Source organism: Amblyomma mixtum, chromosome 8 (assembly GCF_055824585.1).
Source record: "Amblyomma mixtum isolate Tamu chromosome 8, ASM5582458v1, whole genome shotgun sequence".
Classification (NCBI taxonomy): domain Eukaryota; kingdom Metazoa; phylum Arthropoda; class Arachnida; order Ixodida; family Ixodidae; genus Amblyomma; species Amblyomma mixtum.
The window spans coordinates 147,174,770-147,195,356 of NC_143019.1; the positions used below are offsets into that span (position 1 = coordinate 147,174,770).

At 48.5% G+C, this 20,587-nt stretch overlaps 1 protein-coding gene and 1 pseudogene across 10 annotated transcripts in view; both read left to right on the forward strand.

Annotated features, from left to right (window-relative positions):
* LOC149334726 (coiled-coil domain-containing protein 9-like) overlaps positions 1 to 20,587 on the forward strand; it is a 130,298-nt gene that overhangs the window by 90,569 nt on the left and 19,142 nt on the right. For 7 of the 10 annotated variants that reach the window (XM_089555323.1, XM_089555324.1, XM_089555320.1 and 4 more), the window contains one exon: positions 571 to 2,781. The exons of 1 other annotated variant lie outside the window; for it this stretch is intronic. In XM_089555323.1, the coding sequence (XP_089411449.1) occupies positions 571 to 857 (287 nt within the window). In that variant the 3' untranslated portion in view covers positions 858 to 2,781. Of the gene's footprint in view, positions 1 to 570; positions 2,782 to 20,587 lie in introns of those variants that run through there. 2 more of the 10 variants (XM_089555321.1, XM_089555331.1) reach the window with 2 other exon arrangements.
* LOC149334728 (uncharacterized) lies at positions 2,240 to 13,197 on the forward strand (annotated as a pseudogene).

The window sequence follows — 20,587 nt, forward strand, 5'->3', positions numbered from 1 at the left end:
GGCCTGCTTTCTGCCTTTTTTTTTTGTTCCCTCTTTCTTTCTTTGCTTTGTGCTAATCTGCATTTAGCCTTAAATTTAATACCTCGAGGTCTCTTGTCACATGACTGCTGCTTTGCCTTTTTTTTTGTTTTTCGCAAGTCTGAAAGAAAAGAATTTGGGGAACTCTAGGTTTTTCGCTGAGTGCAAGCCTTCACGTGTTAAAAACGTTTAGGTTAACGAGTGGCCTCCTTTGCCGGAGGTCCAGATCTACCATATGTGGCTTTATTTTATTTTATCCCGTGAATTTCTTATGGAGAAGAAAGCTTGTCGCATGGTGTGACAAGTTTGAGACCCCTGCATTGGCGCACAGAGCTTGTGTGGTTGATGCAGCTGATATTGGGAAATGCAGCCTTTGTGCATGGCCAACCTTTTGCAAAATAAGTGAGCCACTCGCACCTCCAAAAGAGCAAGAAAGTGTCCTGCTGCTCACATGTGTAGGTGGCACAGTGCATTTGCTGCAGTAAATGTGCCAGCATTGTTTAAGAGACGCTTTTGAGACAGTTGCCATTGTGGAGTGGTGTTTTCCCACAGGGCTGTTTTTCACGGGCACCGATGGCCACACTGCAGGTGCCAGGGGGGGCCACCACGGTCCCCCCACGGGGGGCCGGGCTGCCGAGGGAGTTGAGAACGGCAGCCGCGGAGGGAGGCCACGCGGCGGGGCCCCGAGACGCAGCGACCAGCAGCAGCAGCAGCAGCAGCGGCAGTGCACTCAGTTGGATGAAGGCCCCGCAGAACAGCTGCCAGTGCCCCCTGCCACAGAGGGCCCAACAATGCACGATGGACCTCCGGAGGCAGCACAGTCTGGGGAGGAAAAGTGACGTTCTTCCACAGAACAGAGGGGGAAACGTTGGCTTTGCCTTGTGATGATCTGTCGGTTTGCCTTTAGTGCACCAGTACAGCTGTGGTGAGTGGCTCTCTTGTGAGTGGCTCCTTCCTCCGGGCAGTCCAGTCACTCTGTGCCAACAAGTTCTCAGCCAGTCTGTGAAACCAAAGAAAGCACACACTTCTCCAGTGGTGGTGGGAGAGAGAAGGTAAGAAAGACCTGCTGTGAGTGGTGGGGCCTCTGCTGTGTCGACCTGAGCCTAATCTTGACAGCCGTAGCTGCAAACGCAGGACGTTCCTGAAAGAGAGCACTGCTTCTGTCGCTTCTCAGTTGTGAGGGAGAGCATCAAAGAGTTCCCTTGGTCTAAAGCATTCTACAGTTTGCAGAGAAGTGGAGATGTTAGCACTTTCAGTGTTTGCCACATGGAAGTCTTTTGCCCCACAGCAGAGCTCTCTGTTTGGTGCCTGCTCGCCACAGAGGAAAGCCAGCCCACTTGAGGTGCCAGATTTCATTTCGAGAACACATGTGGTATTCAGTTCAGTTTGATTGCCTTAGAGGCCTCCATTCAACACTTGACAACAAATGGGGATGATCAGCAGATGATGTCATAGGGCTGCTTGAAATGCGATGGTGGATATAAGGAGCTTGGAAAAATGACGTTCAGATGTTCTCTCCACACAGGTGCAGGTAGGCTGCATTGTGAGGAGAAATGCATGCGTAACTAAGACCAGTGAGGCCATTGAAGGTCCCAGAAAAGTCGGCATCGGCGAAAAATTTGTGGAAAATCTCCAGAGAAGCAGTCCAGGACATGATCGTCTCTGGATTGTGAGCAAACAGCCCAGCATGGCAGTGGGCAGTTGCTGGGTGCCACTGTGCTTGAAACAGCTGGGCGTTGCGTAACCGCTGACTTGCCGCAGTGTAAAGAAGAGAACCCCTCCAGTTTTTATTTGAATGCATACACTGAGACAGGCCTGCTTTGTCAGGTTTCAATACCAAGCACAAGACAAAGGGGGGTGCTGTGTTCTTGCTTCTCCTCTGCAGCCTGTGTCCGTATACTGTAAAAACCTGCATATAATACGAGGTTTTTTTTTTCCCCTCAAATTTTAGCATGTTCCGCCCTGTATTATATATGGATCCAAACGAGACCAGCAGGCTGTGCGAGGTTTGCTCTGCGCTCCACTTGGCTCCGGGGGCAGAGAGGCCTGTGTCAGAAGCTGAGCACAGAGGCGCCATCTGGCGATGGTCCATCATGGGTGGTTTCAATTTCGACATACCACGCTCACCTGACATCTGCAAAAGCAGCACAAAGAGAATGTAATCGTAGCTGCACTGCTACACTGTCTAGGTAGGGAGAACCTGCAGTTGCTGCCGCCAGACATGGGCCTCGCCAACCACGATGTGCATTCTTCGGACACTTGGGAGGAGCTCGCCAGTTGTTACTGCAGGATATCTGATGCGCTCAACAGTGCGCCAGGCGATCACCAAAGACGGCCACTTCCAAAGCGCCTGTGCATACTCGTCGCGTCAGTAGGACGTGAGTGGGGGCACCTCTGTACCTGCCACTCGCACTGCACGCGTCGTATCCAGCGTAATCAGAGGGTGTCCGGCTTGCGTAGTACGCCTTCGAGCTGTCTGCCCTTCCTTACTCTCATTGTATGCAGATGAAACCCTTTTTTTTCGTTTTTACTACCCCCAAATTACACCTTGTATGCGGGTACATACTATGCATGGCTTTTTATGGTGGTGCCCTACATGTAGGATGATACCTCTTTATTTATTGTGTGCACATAGGCCTTTCAAGAGGCTTTGTGCAAGGTGTGCATTCAAACCAGTCTTCTCTGGATGCCATATGCCTTGTATCCTACATCGTAGGATGGATCAAAAGCCGGTGTTTCCACTAATAAAAGGATGAATCAGAATTTGTCAAGTGAAATAAACATTTTATATCTAAAAATATCTTTTCCGATTTTTCAAGTTTTGGCATACATGAGTTAAATAATAGCTAGCAACTTGCCCAGTCTGTTCCATGTCCAACCCAGCTGTTGCGTCTCAGCTCACTGCCATCAGGAGCCTACAGGCATTGTGTGGAATGCTGCACCTCCAGGCAAGACATGGCCTCTCCTGTCACACTTTCGAGAGCCTGCAGTCCCTGGAGATCGGAGCAGAAAAATGGGCTTTTGCTCGTCCCCAGTAGATGGCAGGTCAGATTGTGGCAAGTAGCGGAATGTTTTAAGTGGTCTGTTTCACTTTTTGGTTAACTGTCTTTGTGATAAGCTTTTTACGTGTGGTGCAGAGAAATCTTTTTTGTGCTGTCCATACAACTTTTCCCTCAGAAAGCCCAGTCATGAAGAATTTTTGGACTGTTGAAAAAATGGTGGTCATGTGTTTCATCTTTGTCCTGAATGACTGCCAGCTCATTGTGCGCCAGTCGGTGGCAGCAGACAGTGGGGGGGATTTCCCTCCTGCTGCACTGGGAGGGCAGAGTGCCTGCTGAGGGCATTGCATGTGGGGTCTGCAAGGATGTCCGAGAAGGTTAATTGAGAGGATGGAGGGAGAAAACAGTTCACCCGGCCCATGATGCTGTGGGGCCATGGCAAATGTCCCAGCATTGTGTTGGCACTCGCCCCTGTGGGGCATCTGGCGAGTGCTGGCCATGCACAAGAAGGGGCACCTGAGTGTGTGGGACGCTTCTCAAAACTCGAGTGCGGCTGTGAGCTATCGTAGGGAACCTTTCCTGCAGGGCATTTCATGCTCACATCTACTCTCAACAACAAGACAGTCTTAGAATACAACGAAGCCTTAATATGGCGTTTCATAAATTCCGAGAAAGTATTTAATTCAGTTCAAGCATGAGCAGTCATGCAAAGTAGGCATTGCACAGCGGTCATTGTCTTTCATATGGAAAGTAATGAAACCCCAGTTACGGGTGCAAGCCAGAAAAATTGCACAAGGTCAACGCACGGAATGGCGAAAAACCTTGCTGCACGATTAAAGCTCACTAATGTGTTATTAGTCAAGTTTTCTTTTTTTATGTTAGTTGAAATATGGCTTCGGGATCTCCATGACAGTGGCACTGCACTCCCACTTCGGCAGCTCAACCTGAAGTTGCACTTGTGCCAACTATCGCAGCTGTGCTTCTCATTTCTTTTTTTTTTCAAGAGCTTTTCCTCAGTTTCACACCGTCTGCAGCATGCCAAGGTGCTGATGACATTGCAGCATGTTTATGTTCATGTGTGCCCGGCAGTGAATGCTTAGAAAGCCGGTGAGTATCGGAGAGGAGTGTAGCAGTTTAAACCAGGATGCCGTATAGTAAAGTCTCTGCGCACTGACATGCTTTGGAGGAAGCAGCGGAACTCAAGACCTAACCCATCTCACACCACAGCTAATGCTTAAATGTTTGCATTACACGCTCGTAGCTGTGCTGTGAGTTTTTTTAACCTTGCGTAAAAAACGCGCCCCTGACCTTTGGGGCCAGTGTTCTGCATGTTTGCTTTATCTCGTAGCAATTGGCTGACCATCACACAATCATCGGGTTGTACTGCCATGATGCAGCAAACACCTTTTGAGATGCACAACACTGGTGAAAGGAACGCAGGCTTTTGTTGATGATGGATGAACGGGCTTGGGAGGTCAAATTTCAGCTTGCAAAAAAATCTGCTGAAAGTTTTTTGCCACGCAAGGGACCCTGCCCCCAAACTGACGTCAAGTTTTCTGGGAAAAAGAGTATGTTCATTACATGAGTGAATACGACAAAGCAAGTAGTATTGCATCTACTCGCATAACGGAACCCCCTTTTTTTTCCAGAAAAGTTGACGTCAGTTTTTGGAGAGGGTTCATTACACAGGGGAAAAAAAAAAATTTGGGGGGGTTTTTTTGTAAAAGTTGAAATGCAACATATGTCTGTCCATCACCAAAAGTGCACAGTGGACAAGTTGCGTCACTCGTGTTTCTGTCGTTGGTTGACTTAATCAGCTGCTCCTGCAATAAATAAAAAGTAGCACTTGTGTGTGCCCCACCTTGCATGACTCCACTTGAGATGATGCTGTCTGCTGGCCAACAATAAGGAACTCGGAGGAGGTGAAGAGAGCTCTGGGTTAATTTAGCCACTGGGAGTGTTTCAGTATGCGCTTTCACCACAATCCTTCAGCGCCATGACCATGCAGCAGCTGATGGTGCTTCCAAAATCGGGTGTGGATGGAGCGCACTGCTGTTTGTTTGAGGTGAATTATTTCTCACTGGGAATTCAGTGGGAAGGCACGTCCAGCTTCTTCTCCAGCGAGTGTGGACCAGGGCAGTGGGAGGAAAGAGTCGGAACAACGTACATTTTGCAAATAAATTTCAATAATGTGTTTGCATACACATTGCTTGCACGCTTAGACACTGGCACAGTTCTACAAAGCTCTTGTGATGCAAAATTTACACACTGAGAAAGAACGTTTTCAGGGATTGTATAAAGCTGGGTTTCATTTTTACATTGTTTGGAATGCCATTCCAGTCTGAACCACCCCGAAGTATTTCTGCACAGGGGTGAATTGAAACACTTGGCGCTCTAGTGTCCCCCGCTAGGGGGGGAACTGTTTTATGAATTATCCGTATGTGGACAGATTGAAAAAGTGGCTTCCTGTAAATGTAAATTCTGAGCGTTTTGTTGTCTTTTTTTTTTTTTGCACTCGGACTACGAGCTCGAAATATGAGGCGTACTTGTTGCCCCAGGATTCTCTGCAATAACTTAACTCGCTGTGTACAAAGGCCGAATTGAGTGTAGGGAGAATAAAGAAAGCAAAGCATTCTCTCGCTTTCAAGACAACCACATGCAAGTTTTGAGCAGACTTTGTTCTACCCAATTTCTCCAGTGGACGCCAGAATCAAAATGCATGCCTAGGTATTGTATCGGCTCATTGTGACGCACCTCCAGTTCTTCAATTACTTCTCTTATTGAATCTCCTATAGATATTAAGCTGTATCATCAGTATATACTAATGCTTGGGAATATTTTAGGGTTGACGGAGAGTCGTGTACACATAGTGAGGAGAAGATTGATCCCAGTACTGAGCCCTGTGGCACCCCAGTCAGCACGGCCTGCAGTTCAGAGATCAAACTATTCATTACTGCCTGGAGTAGCATGCCAGGCCTATAACCAGGCAGACCTCTCCATTATTCATTAAAGTCTCTCTCTCTCTCTATTCATTACTGCACGTGGCTCTTACTTGTTTTTTAATGCCTCAAAGCGACTGCGGCTGTGAGGGACGCCGTAGTGAAGGTCTCCGGAAATTTCGACCATCTGGGGTTCTTTGACATGCACTGACATCGCACGGCACACGGGCCTCGAGAATTTCGCCTCCATCGCAATTGGGATCGAACCCGCATCATTCGGGTCATGGAGGATATTTTCTTTAGGACAGCAGATCCTGTTGCTCTCTGTGGTGTGAAGCCGTGCTGACTAGGGCACATAATTTCTCAACATGTACACACAATATTTTTTCAAATACTGTATTCATAATCCCAAAGACTGAAGGCGGCTTATAGTTAGTACTTGGTTCTGACCGTTCTCCTTCTCTACAGATAGGCTCCACTTTACCTACCTTAAATTTTTATGGGTATATTAAACAGGCGTAGTAGATGAACGGCTAATGTTGTCTTTAACTGCTCTTATAATTTCACTTCAGTATTTTCATATTTTCAGTATTTCATAATTTCAAGTATTCCTTTTTTGCTTTCTCGTTATGGAAACTGTGGAGTTCCTAAGTTGCTTAAATTGGGTTAATCATGATTTTTGTTTTTCTGTTTCCATTTATTATGCCAGTATTCTTGAAGTGATTAGGAATAGCCCTTGTCATGCACGGGCAAAAGGATTTGGTGTATTTTTTCATGCATGTATTCTTTGCACTGTCGAATATCGTGCTTTGAGGAGCTTCAGTGAAATTTATATTCTCTCATCACCTCGTAAGTAGCAGGTGGTTTGTTTGTTCTAGTAGGCTCCGAAGCAAGCCGTCTGGGGTTTAGCGGAGTTGGGCCGCACACACTCGGGGAATTTTATTCTGCATGGCCACAGATGTGGCCAAGTGATAAGCAACAGGATCAGGGCACACTACAGCACAAACCCTGTCATCAGTATTGGTAGGTTCAGCGATCAAGTTGAAGGATTCCAGCAACAATGTATGTCACTTTGTGATATCGATGTTAAAATCGCCGAGATTAAGAATGCTGCTGTTATGCCCGTGTGATAACAAGGTAAGGGAGGTTTCAAACTTCTCAATGAGTGACGTTAACGGGGAACCTGCTCCAACTATTATGCCACCTGAACGTTCTATAGCATGGTCACTAACTGACGTTGTAGGCAATACCTGAAAAGCGATATTCTAAGCGGATGCCGACGCAGTTAGAATTAACGAAAGTATACTCTGAGTGGGAAGTAGCCAGGTTGCCCTATTTTATGGTTCTCCGTCATCACTCGCCTTTTTTCCTTCTCTTCTAAAACTTGAACTGAAGAAGAGGCGTTTGTCGCGTTCAAACTTCCACTACGGAGGGCTGCAACGGAGTTGCCTGTGAGATCGTAAGGCTGTGGTAGCTACGCTGCAGCTTCCGACATAAAGAAGCATTGCTGTTATAGCGTTTGGTTTCAGTTCACATTAAACCCATCCTAGATGAACATTACAGTTGCTCTAGCTTCTTTCCATGATAACGAAGTCATTGCAATGGCCTCAGCCCATGTGGGCACTGGAAACGTCGTCAAGGCCATGAAGATCCACGCTGATATAGCTTGTTTTTTATTGGCCCAGGTGTCGATTTAGGACATTATTTTCTGAAATTTACAGCTTTTTTTGAGTTCTAGGTGGCAGCCTACTTGGTATGGTATGCAGCGGTATGGTTTGGCATCCCGAATTGTGTTAAATTCAGTTCTGCAGAATTCAGGTTTAACCAAATCAGTATCGTTAAAATCCGTGGCACAGCTAGCTGGCTGTTGAGTCTGAGTTATACTCGGTGGAAGGAGAAAATGAAAATACTGAAAGCAGGGAGCATGGTGAGACGGTTGTACCCTTGTACCTTTGAATTAGGTAGTGCAGTGGTGCTTTGTGCAGCATTGTCCCGCTGCCCCCAAGCAAACCGATGGGTTCCATCTCCTCGCCATGTGTCGTGTTCTAGTGCAGCGCTCTTTGCCGAGTGTCATTGCCTGCTTAGGACAGATACTTAGTTAAGCAGGTTTTTGAACTGCATATGAGGACACTGACATAAAACTATGAATAAATGTCACCAAAAAGTGTCATTTGCCCTCAGAAAGACAGAAAAAAAAAATGGCTGAGGCTTAACTTGGTTAAGCCTGGAGACTGCGAAGCATCATCGTGTCGCGTAATTTGGAGGCGCACAACCGCAGCGACGGCGCGAGGTGGGCCCCCGTTTCTCCACTGTCGTGACGTCATCTTGTCACGTGGTGTGGCGTCATGTATCACGTGATTTGGAGGCGCACAACCACAGCGACGGCGCGAGGTGGGCCCCCGTTTCTCCACTGTCGTGACGTCATCGTGTCACGTGGTGTGACGTCATGTATCACGTGATTTGGAGGCGCACAACCACAGCGACGGCGCGAGGTGGGCCCCCGTTTCTCCACTGTCATGACGTCATCGTGTCACGTGGTGTGACGTCATGTATCACGTGATTTGGAGGCGCACAACCACAGCGACGGCGCGAGGTGGGCCCCCGTTTCTCCACTGTCGTGACGTCATCGTGTCACGTGGTGTGACGTCATGTATCACGTGATTTGGAGCCGCACAACCACAGCGACGGCATGAGGTGGCCACCCGTTTCTCCACTGTCGTGACGTCATCGTGTCACGTGGTGTGGCATCATCGTGTCACGTAATTTGGAGGCACACAACCACAGTGACGGTGCGAGTAGGGGCCCCCGTTTCTCTACTGTCATGACGTCATCGTGTCACGTGGTGTGACGTCATGTATCACGTGATTTGGAGGCGCATAACCATGGTGAAGGGCTGAAGTGGTAGCTAAAGTAGTATGCTTCGCATAAAAAATGGCAGTTATCCCATACTTGCATACCATCTCTCACATTCTTAAGCGCATTGCAAATCGGATAGATGTGTCAGTTGTTTTCTCTGCCCCTCAAAAGTTAAACAGCCTATGCAAGGTAAACAAAGTTGTTCGTCCTTTGGCCAAAGCATGCACAAAAAAACACCAAATACCGTTTGTAGAATGCATGGTAGGCGTGGTGTACCAGATACCGCTCTCATGTGGACGACAGTATGTCGGTCAAACTGGTCGCTGCCTGAATGACTGCCTCCGTGAGCATAATCGCAATGTAAGTAATAATGAAAACGGTGGAGAACTCGTGAAACATTGCAACGCATGTGTAAAGTGCAAACCGTTACTTGACAAATGTTTTTTAGTTGGGAAAAGTAATGACAAGCGCACTGGTGAAATTATCGAAGCAGAAAAGATAGGCAGGTTAGGAAGTGCCTGTGTAATCACTCCTTCTGTCAGACTTTCAGAAAAAGTAGATTACCTACGCTCACAGTGATGTTGCGCATGCTTTGAGATGACGCGGTAAAAAATGCCTGTATAAATTCTTGTGCTTTGGTTTCTAATAAAGTTGTTGGAAGTCAGCGCTGTGTGTGTACTCGTTCCTTTGTCCCTTGTCCTGTTTGCGCTATTGCTGCAAAGTATGAACCAACAAGCCCGAATTTCAACGTTGTTAAAAGTGTCATGTTCTGGCTGCTGTTACTGTTCAGTGGCGGTTCCATATGGCTGCGATCAGTACACAGACCATGTGGTGTCCCGCCCTTTCACTCAGCCCCCGTGCAACAGCCGAACAGCAGCATCACAACCTAGTTTTTAGAAGTAAACTTCCAGTTGCGATTTTTTCAGACAGTTGCATCACAGTTACTTTCCTAATAAGGGAGTAATTACTCATTCGCTTCCGCCCAAGCGCAGGCATATGGCTGCAAAGGAAAGCTGTACAGCTTCCTCGGAAACTTCGTAGTTGAAGAAAAATTCATCCTGGTCCGGGGTTCGAACCCAAGGCCACTGCTTCATCAGAGCAGTCGCTCTATTAACCGAGCTAACCAAGATGAGAGCAAATTGATCAATAACTCGTGTTGGTGAAATGTTTAGGGGTCATCGCTGGTCAAGTGTTTGACCAACAATGTTCCCATTTCAAGTTATTGATCAATTCGCACTTGCGCTACTATATGCTAACTTTGACATAATGGCTAGTGCACAAGGGAAGGAATCCAGCGTATATGGAAGGAATCCAGATAGGACAAACGCTAGTGTCCTGTCTAGTGACGCTAGTGACATGATTCCTTCCGTGTGCACTGGATTCCTTGTGCGCTAGCCAATAGCAACCAACTAGCCCAGTTAAACGCCTTGGCATATGCTAACCTTCTCGGTTAGCTCAATTGGTACAGCGACTGCTCCGTTGAAGCGATGGTCCCGGGTTCGAACCCCAGACCAGGACGAATTTTTCTTTATCTGTGAAGTTTCTGAGAAAGCTGTATAGCCTTACTCTGTAGCCATATGCCTGCGCTTGGGTGGATGGAAATGAGTAACTCCTCTCTTTTCACAAATCTACTCCACCTTGGGGTTTCCTTGAACATTTGACCAACAGTTACTTTTCCTAATGCGGATAGCATCTCTGCAACGACAGGTGTAATAAGATGCATTGGACATGGTGTCAGAAGCAGTGCACTGCACGGGCTCGGGCCAGCCCGAAAGCCTGGGCCGGGACATGATTTATTTTGCCGGGCCTGGGCCGGGCCCGGGCCTGCAGTTGCGGGCCCGGGCCGGGCTCGGGCTTAAAGCTGCGGGCCCGAGCCAGGCTTGGATCCGTACAGAAACGGCTGGTGTCCGGCTTTTCATTCAATATTGCAAAGTGAAGTGCACAACTGCGGCATTGAAGCAGCGACACAGATGAGCTATGAGTTATAGTACGCGCTGAGAAAAAAACTAAGCTTTATTCATTGACTTATTTATTTCCTTATTTCCACGCCGCGGTGCAGTAAGAGTAAAATTCAACCGGCCTTAATTGGCCATTGATCATTCGCGTTCCCAAAACATACCATACACTATTAGAAATGCATTAGGGAAGAACATATTAGTTTAGGACGCTTATGGTCTTCAAGCACATACCATGAAATACTCAAGCCTTTTAGCTTTTCGTTTCTGCTGAAAGGTGACCAGTTCGGCTATGAGCTCAACCTGTGAGATCGCGTTCAGTAAAAAAAAAAATGTCATCCTACTGCTTGCTAGGCAGCTTTAATATTTATACTTCGCGGGCGGCAGAAGATAACTGATTACAATCATGGGGGAACGCAGAGTAGACTAATACGCGTGTATGCAGCTCCGAGCTTCCGAGTTTATCTTTGCCCACCTACACGAGACCACTCTCCAAAAGACGGGCCTGCCGAGAACTACTCTTCATCACTTCCTTCTGGGTTAAAAAGAACCAACTTTCTGGAAGCCAAACTGCGGTTTCAGAACCTTTGTCGGCCAGCTCCTTATCGGTGTAGTAGCAGTCTACTTGCTCAGAGTGAGCAGTATACCTCAAGCGTTACTGTGAAACGGGCCGGGCCGGGCCTGGGCTGGGCTTCACTCCAGGATTCACGGGCCGGGCAGAGCTCACTAGAGCGATAATTTAGCGAGCTCGGGCCGGGCCCGGGCTTGAAGCCGCGGGCCTGGGCCGGGCTCGGGCTTCAGGTCTCGGGCCCGGGCCGGGCTCGGACCTCAAATTGAGGCCCGTGCAGTGCTCTAGTCAGAAGTGCCTCCTACCCCAAGCCTCGGTACAGTCGCCGACCGAGACCAACATCGTTTACGGCAGCGCAATGGCTAGCGAGCAGCCTAGCGTCAAATAGTTCGGCCTCAACTTGCAGCCACCCGCACCGTTTGACTTCGCAAATCCAGGATGCTGGCAGGCGTGGCAATCCCGCTACGAGGACTACGCCACAGTTTCCGGACTCAGCCAAGCGTCAGAGGACATACGGGTACGCTCCCTTCTGTACTGTATGGGCCCAGAAGCTCGCCCGCTTCTCGAGACGTTCTTGCTCGACGCTCCGTCGCTCGCTGCTTACGATGCAGTCATCACTCGCTTTGCCGCCCACTTTGTTCACCCCGCGAACGACTTGTACGAATCATCGCGCTTTCACAAGCGGATTCAGTTGCCCGAGGAAAGCATTGACAGTTACTACGCCGAGCTCTGCCGGCTTGTCAAGCGTTGTAACTACCCCTCAGGCGAAGTGGAAGAGCGCCTAGTGCGTGACCGGTTCGTCGTTGGCCTGCGTGACGGACGACTCTCGGACACGGTGTCGGAACGCAAAATTGACCCTCAAGGATGCATGGACGCAGGCGCGTCAATCTGAAGACGCAGATAAAGAATGTAGATTGTCGCAACTCGGCAGCGGACAGTCCCGTGAGCTTCATCTCGAAGCCGCGAAAACCAGTAAGGCCACATTCTCACAGCCGGTTTTTCCCTTGCTCCGTCGCCTCCGTCGCGCCCGCAGCCGACGGAGGGGGCTGGTTTTGGACCGTTTTCCCCCCCAAATCGGGTGGCCGGTGCCGCCGACTCCTGCTCTACGTTTCCGTCGAGCGGCGGCGACGGAGCCCGCCCCACGGAGAGCGAGCCAATCAGAGCGCGAGCTCGCTTCACGTGACCCACCGCTTGCTTGCTGTGACCAAGAGATGGCGCTGGCGAGCGTCGCGGCTTCGGCGGCGATGCGCGGGTGCGTGGGTGCACGTGCGGTGAGCAGCAGGGAGTGCTGCTCGCTGCTCAGCGAGGGAGCAAAAGCAGTGAGCAGCGAGCGCCCATCCAAACTGGTTTGCCGGTGTCAGGCGCCTCTTTCGATTAGAACACAAATCCGTTCCGTTGCGGCCCCGCCGGAGAGGAGACCGGCTGTGAGAATCAGGCCTAAGTCATCATTCCGTCGCCGCTTCGACGCGAAGTACCGTGCGCCCCAACCAAAAGTTGAGCGCCCAGGCGAGCCGTCTCCGTGCGATTTTTGCGGCCGCGCCCCCCATTCGCGTCACGACTGTCCAGCTCGAAGCTCCGTCTGCAACTTCTGCAGGAAAAAAGGGCACTTTGCCGAAGTCTGCCGCTCGCAGAAGACCAAACAGGCCAAGCTCAGCTGCATTCAACTTCTTGCTGTCGAAACACCCGCCAAGTCAAAATTCGTTGATGTAACAGTTGATAACTATACCGCGCCGTTCAAGGTCGACTCGGGAGCGGAGGTGTCCGCGGTTCCAAGCGACTTTCCCTCGTTGCCAGCACAACTCTACAAAGTGGAAACATCGCTTACAGGCCCCGGAGGCCAACCACTATGTGTGCTTGGCTGATATTCAGCGCATCTTCAGTGGCAAGGAAACACTAGCATTCAGCGCCTGTACGTAGTCCAGTCCCTCACCGTACCTCTTCTAGGCCTGCCGGCATTAGAAGCACTTGAAGTTGTTAGGTTTCTCGGTGAAATAGAAGCCCCTGCAACAACGCTGCATGCTTCCGTGGAGTCGGCACACTAAAGGACGAGTACACCATACGCCTCAGACCAGACGCTGTGCCCTTCTCGTTAAGCGTGCCCCGTAGGATTCCCATACCACTGTGCGGAACCATACGAAGTGAACTGGACAAACTGGAGAAGGCAGGCGTCATACGTCGAGTAGACAAACCAACACCCTGGTGCTCTGGGCTCGTCATTGTCCGAAAAAGTGATGGGTCCTATCGGCTTTGTGTTGACTTGACTCAGTTGAACAAAGTGGTCCTGAGAGAACGTCATATTCTTCCAACTGTCGAGCAAGTCCTTGGATTCCTGGGTGATGCTAAAGTCTTCTCGAAGCTAGATGCGACTGCATGCTTCCATCAGGTAAAGCTCTCCCTCGAGTCCCAGGAGCTGACCACCTTCATCACCCCATTTGGCAGATACTGCTTTTGCCGGCTGCCGTTTGGCATCACCTCTGCTCCAGAGTACTTCCAAAAGCAGATGGCAAGAATTCTGGAAGGCCAAGAAGGAGTGGTGAACATGATTGACGATCTTTGGCCACACCCGCCAGGAACATGACTCCAGATTGGACCAAGTGTTGTCCAGACTTAAAAAAGCTGGCATTACACTCAACCAAGAAAAGTGCCGTTTTGGTGTCTCTGAGGTACCCTTCCTTGGGGTCATAGTCTCTGCAGAAAGCATCAGGCCCGATCCAGGCAAGGGCGAGGTGGTCAGAGCTATGGAAGCTCCTAAGGACATTGCTGGGGTCAGAAGACTGCTGGGAATGGTAAACCACCTGGCCAGATTCTTGCCACACATCTCAGACGCCACAGCACCCATCCGTGCCCTCCTGAACAAGTCCGCTTGTTGGACCTGGCAGCAAGATCAAGAGGCAGCATTCGCTAGAGTTAAGGAACTCTTGACATCGGATCGCTGCATGGCCAAGTACCATCCGGCATACCCCACAACAGTTTCAGTAGACGCAAGTTCTTTCGGATTTGGTGCAGTCCTATTGCAGACACAGCCTTCAGGAGAGCGTCGCCCAGTTGCTTTTGCTTCAAGGTCAATGACTGAGACTGAGCAGCGTTACAGCCAGACGGAAAAGGAAGCTTTGGCTACAACATGGGCTATCCAGCGTTTTGACGAGTTTGTTCGTGGAATAGCATTTGATGTCGAAACAGACCTATTCCCTCTTCGGCAAAATGGAGCTTGATTGTTGCCCCCTCGAATACAGAGGCTGAGACTGAAGACAATGCAATACCAGTTCAAGATGTTACATGTGCCTGGAAAGCTCCTAGCCACGGCAGATACCCTGTCTCGCATCTCTTGAGCGTCTCATCTCCTGGACACTGTAGAACTATTTGCAACGCAAGTAGTGTCTTGCTCATCGGCGGTCCTACCTCTAAACCTAAAAGAAGTACGTCATGCACAAGATTCGGATGGCGATTGCAAAGCTCTCATCACTTTCTGTCAGCAAGGGTGGCCACAGAAGTCCAAGATGCCTTTAAATCTCACGAAGTATGCCTCAGTGGAAAACGAACTTTCTGTCTGCGACGGTCTTCTGTTGAAGGGTACCTGTATACTTTCTCGCGAGTATGTTTTTGCAGGCTAGTTGGTGCCTAAGCATTCTGGGTTTTTTTGCGCAAAAGACACGACACAAAAGAAACGAGGTAGACAGGACAAGCGCTTGAAAGAAGAAACTTCGCATACATGTATACATATCAGATCAGCACAGATCCCATCATCACACGAGTGAATGCATGCTTCGAGCTCTAATTGTGCGCATAGTCATAGTACCTGTATAGTCATCCCGTCTGCACTTCAGCCAGCAGTACTGAGGCTGCTGCATGAAGGACACCAAGGTATCAACAGGAGCAAGGCCCTAGCTCGTGAGTCAGTTTGGTGGCCTGGCATATCGGTAGACATCACATCTCTGGCCACCAATTGTGAAAAAGGTGCTTCCACTCGAGTCAACCGGGCAGAACCTTTGATTCCCACAAGTCCGCCTGGAGGTCCCTGGGAACTGCTTGGCATGGACTTGTTCCACTTTAAGGGTCAAACATTTATCCTCGTGGTTGACTACTACTCGAGGTTCCCAGAGATAGTTGGGTTGAGGAGTACATCAGCTCAATCAGTCATAGATGTCCTCAAGAGCATCTTTGCAAGGCACGGGATCCTTCAAGAGGTCAGATCAGACAATGGCCCACCATTTTCTTCGCGGGAGTTTGCCACATTTGCAGCGGCATATGGCTTCGTCCATGTGACCAGCAGCCCACACTATGCACAGCCAAACGGCGAGGCTGAGAGAATGATTTGCACCGTGAAGGACCTGCTCCGTAAAGCAGAGGATCCTCACTTGGCCCTACTCAGCTACCGTGATACGCCAGGCATCAGTGGCTTCAGCCCAGCTCAGCTCCTGATGGGACGGCAACCAAGGACCAGACTCCCCAAGAGGGAACAGCGCTTACGCCCGAAGTGGCCATCAAGGGAACGGGTTTCACACAAGGAAGCTGCATACAAGCAGAAGCAGTCCAGTGACTTTATTAGGCGCCACCAAGCTGCAAACCTGCCGCCTATACAGACAGGCCAATGTGTGTGGGTTTGGCCTGACCAAGTGCAAACTAGAGTCCCGAGTCCTGCTCAAAGACCCAGATGCTACGTGGTTGAGACAGAGCGAGGCGGTGTCCTGCAGCGTAATCGGTGTCACCTCGTACCCTTTGTCCCGGGAAAGGAAGAGCAGCAGAGTATTCCTCCGCAGTGTCCAGTTGCTGTCCAGGAACCACCTGTGCAACAGTCTCGAGTCGCTCGAGGACCATCTCCAGTGGACGGTGACCAAGTTGTATGAACACGTGGTAGGCGTGTTGTTCCTCCGGACCGCCTAAATTTGTGAATTGTTTTCTGGCGGCTTCTTCTCTCCTTGCTCTAAGGGGGGAGATGTAGAGGTCGCCGCTGTTCATTTGTGAAGCCACTCCCTCTCGGTGGTGTTTTAAGTATATAAACGCCTATGGAATAAAGAGGGGCATCTTGTTTTGTTCGAGTGTCCGCTGCGTGCCTGTCGTCCCTTCAACAGCTCCCGAGCGTCTTCTCGGGTCGCGGGCCGTGACTCGGTTACACAACAGCATCCAACACAACGTGTGCGCTTAGGTCAATGCCTAACTTAACTTGAATAATTAAATACTCATTTTGAGAACTTTGGGACAGACAAAGAAGTCACCATCATCACTGGCATTCTTGCAAGCTTCTGTGACTCTCGTGCTGTAGTTGCTTCTTGTGTTCTCTAAAAAAGATGATTTCCTGTCACAGCTGTCTTGGCCGCACTCTCTCGGATGTCCATGGAGGAGCAGGACGACGGTCAGGGATTGGCCCGTCCATACAGGCCAAATTTGCTTTATCATCAGTGTCGTTTATGCACGTGCCAAGGTGTTATCCCAGGGTAAAACACACTGGTTTTGTGCTGCACACTTCACAATGACCTGCTGGCTCAAATGAACATTGTAAATGGTTTGCAGAGATGCTGTCGAGTGTCAGTGTGAAAAAGGTGGTCTTATTTCCTGCAGTCATTAGGGATTAGGCACCCAGCTGATTGCACAGGCTGCAAGCATTATTACAGTTCCTCACCATGAGGCAAGCCAAGTAACCTGAATCTTGCTTTCAACCGGACAGCTTGCTCATGAAGGTTGTGCAAGCTATCTGCATTTTGGGCTGGACTAGAATTGTGTCTTTGTGCAGAGTTTTGTGGGCAAGCCAAGGTGTGTGCGTAAGGTGTGCTTTTCAAGTTCTGCAGGCAAGCGAAGCCTCAAGGTTGAACCAAGGCACGACAGTTTCTTTGCACACGCAGCTTTGTGAGCAGGCTAAACTTTAGTTTCGGCAATATACATGAATTCGGGCTTTGTGGCTTCTCTGCACGCAAAGGCAAGGCAAAGCAACTTTGTCAAGCTGATATTTTGCTTAACCTGATGGTTTTTCCAGCTGTGTGCATACAAACATACCGGGTGTTTCAGCAAACGCTTTAAAAAATTTTCAAAAATACTTTTTGGGATGAAAATATAGCTTTTACTAGTGTTAGCGGACACCAGAAAACCTCTGAATTGTCTTAATTACCAAGCTCATTAACTAATTGTTAATAATTAACTAGTTGAGTTAGGCGGTTAGTTGCAGTTAGAGATTTGAAGCCTGCTCTGTAATAGCCATACAAGTTTTAAGAATTTTGAAAATGCGATTACCCTCGCCGCTGTGGCTCGACAAAATTTGGCTGCATAGCGGAAAAACCTAATACATGTGCTTTCGAAAGCACGCAGGCAAAGCAACCCCTCCAGTGTACGTTAACTAGTCGAAAAAGCCAAATTTTGTCGAGCCACAGTGCCGAGGATAATTGTGTTTTCGAAATTCTAAATATGTGGCTATTACTAACGACCAGTTCCAAATCGCTAATTGCAACTAGGTGCCTAGCTCTACTAGTCAAAAAGTTGATTATTAAAAAGCTAACCAGCCTACTAGTTAAGATGATTCACCCGTTTTCTGATGTCCGCCAATACTGATAATACTATGCCACAAAAGCCATATTTTTGAAAAATTTTTAGAATGTTCCCTGAAACACCCGGTACATGCAGCTAGCATAAGTTTGTTGCAAAGAGGCACTTTTCACTACACCCTAGAGTGTGCCCTAGAGGCAGCACAGGCTGCGGGAGAGCTGGGCTTTGGCCACATGTACTTCGCCTGACCAAGTTTCGCTGGAAGCCTGCTTGATCCTGAAACTGCACACAGGCTAAAAGAACCTGCATTGTGGTGTGAGGTACCAGCTCCTCTCAAGCACCCAGTTCGCAGACTACCTCACAGATGGCGCCACCATCCCAGTGACGACGCCTTCCCCGCTGCCGCTCGGAGCAAGGGAGATGACCGAGGAGTTGCGTAGTGTGTTGTGTGGTAGTAGCCTGCCCGCCATGCGGCGCGCTTGCCTAGCCCTTCTCGAGCTCAGCTGCAAACCTCGGGCCCAGTGTAATTATTGCAAATATGTGTTGGCAGCAATAAAGGCTGTCTTCTAAAGTACCCAAGCCTGGCCTGTGGTCCTCTAGCCCCAGCAACGCCCTCACAGTGGAACTGTGTGGTTAGATTGGACGCCCTGCAGATATCCGATTCACTTCCACAACACACAGGCACTTTTTCACTGCAGCTCCATTGAAATTGCCTATGCTAGCGTTCACTTCCTTTTCGTTCCGTGTGAAAGCAAACAGCCAGCATCTCATTCTCCGAGCAATGTGTCAGCTTTGCCTTCATTGAAATGAAGTTTGTGACAAAGAATTTCTCATCTTGTTCAAACGTGATGAGGTGCTGAGCTCTAGATCACATAACATTCTCTCTGCATCCACAAAAGCAATAACGACCTCAATACGAGACCAACATCAAACCCTCAAGTGTGTGCCTTGCATGGCTCCTTCTTTGGAAACAGTGTTGTGCATGTGAGGAATCTCATGTTGGAGGTCATTCATCAAGAAGCAAAATATCTGAAAATTCTTTAATAAACAGCATGTGCACATGCTCAAATGAGCTACAGCAAAGTCGCAAGCAGCTTCCAGCAGACAACAAGGCCTGCATTGATTTTAAAAAACCAACACGGGCAATAAAGGTGCTCTAAAAATTTTTATTTTTTGGGGGGGGAAGGGGGTGTTTCCTTTGAATGAATAGTTAATTTCAATTGCAGACAACATAGCCACAAATTAGGCCTGCGGAAGTAAAATACGCATGGAGTATTTGGTTTTGCGAGGCTCAACTTCGTCAATCTGCGATGGCCAATGAAATTACTATAATCTGTTAAGATACCCAAAGTAATTTTCACTATTGTTTTTGGACAGTGTGTGAGCAGTAATCTGATAAAACCAGTACATATTTGTTGTTCAGAGAATATATCTCTGAAGTAAGTCTGAAGCAAGCTGACAATATTTTCTCATGTGCAGCTACATGGTGATGTACCCTACCGTCTGTAACAGCTGTACATAGTCCTAAGAGCAGCCCACACATTTTTCAAAGATCACTCTGCATGCATATTGCCGTATTTTCCGGTGTATAAGATACACACGCCATATATGCAGGCTGCCATTGAAAAAGTAAAGTTGGCATATAAGACGCACCCCAGTTTACCCATTTAGGCTAGTAAGGCCTAATTAAACAGGCTTGTGCGACCATTCCAAAATGCACCGTACTTGCAAGAAGTTCTTAAGCAACGCTAAGTGATCGAAATAGGCAACACTCATGCAATATCCACCCATGTTTCAGCAAAAAAAAAAAAAATGAAAGAACTCTCCTTATGTCCATAACAACATTTCATTTTTACTTAAAATCTTCGAAGTCTTAATCTTCGGATGCACTATCAAAAACTTCGCCCATTTCTGGAGGCAACGCGGCTGAAACATTCTCTTCGCGCTACATACATGGAGCAAACAAAGTTGCAAAGGGTGAATAAAAAAAAAAACACCGGCTTGTCTTGGCTTGTCTTCACAATGGCGAAAAGCACAATTGTGCACCTAAAAAAGTTGTACATGGCGGTCCCCATATTGAAGTATTAACCGTGTTACAACTGCGTCATTGGTAGTGATTTTTTCTGTGAACAAAGCTTAAAATGAACCTGAGTAGTTTCTGAACTCGCAAAAAAAAAAACGAAAAGTTAGCGTATATGACGCACCTTTGTATAGGATGCACCAGCAAGATTTTTGAAAAAAAGCGGCGTCTTATACACTGGAAAATATGGTACTCTGCCAACGGCACAGCAGAGCTGAAACACAATTGTTTTCACGCTTTTTACCATATCAGCCATGTTGGCTGACTCCTTTTACTCCCCATGGTGGCGTAAAAAAAAATATGAGAGCCGGGGCGTTTGTAAGAATGTTTGCAGCATGTGCACTGAGATCCTGCAAGAAATCCTGTTTAGTGCACTTTCAAGGCATCGCATGCAAGAACCGCAGTCCTAAACTGTCGGCTGGATGTGTCTGCGCTGAAATGTTTTTATAATAGTAGCCTCAGCCCAGTGCCATGGTAACAAGAGGCATGGCACACTGGCCATCACTGGCATTCTGTAGAGCTGCTCTCATAGAGCTATTCATGATGAAGTTAGCACCAAAAACGAGGACCAAAGTGGGAGAGAAGACACAACACGAGCGCTTGGGGGTTAAAACATGTAACAGAGCCCGTTGGAGAAGAAATATACAGTAATAAAATGGAAAGTTGGGCGAGCTGAACCTTATTCATGAGCCCCACCGCGG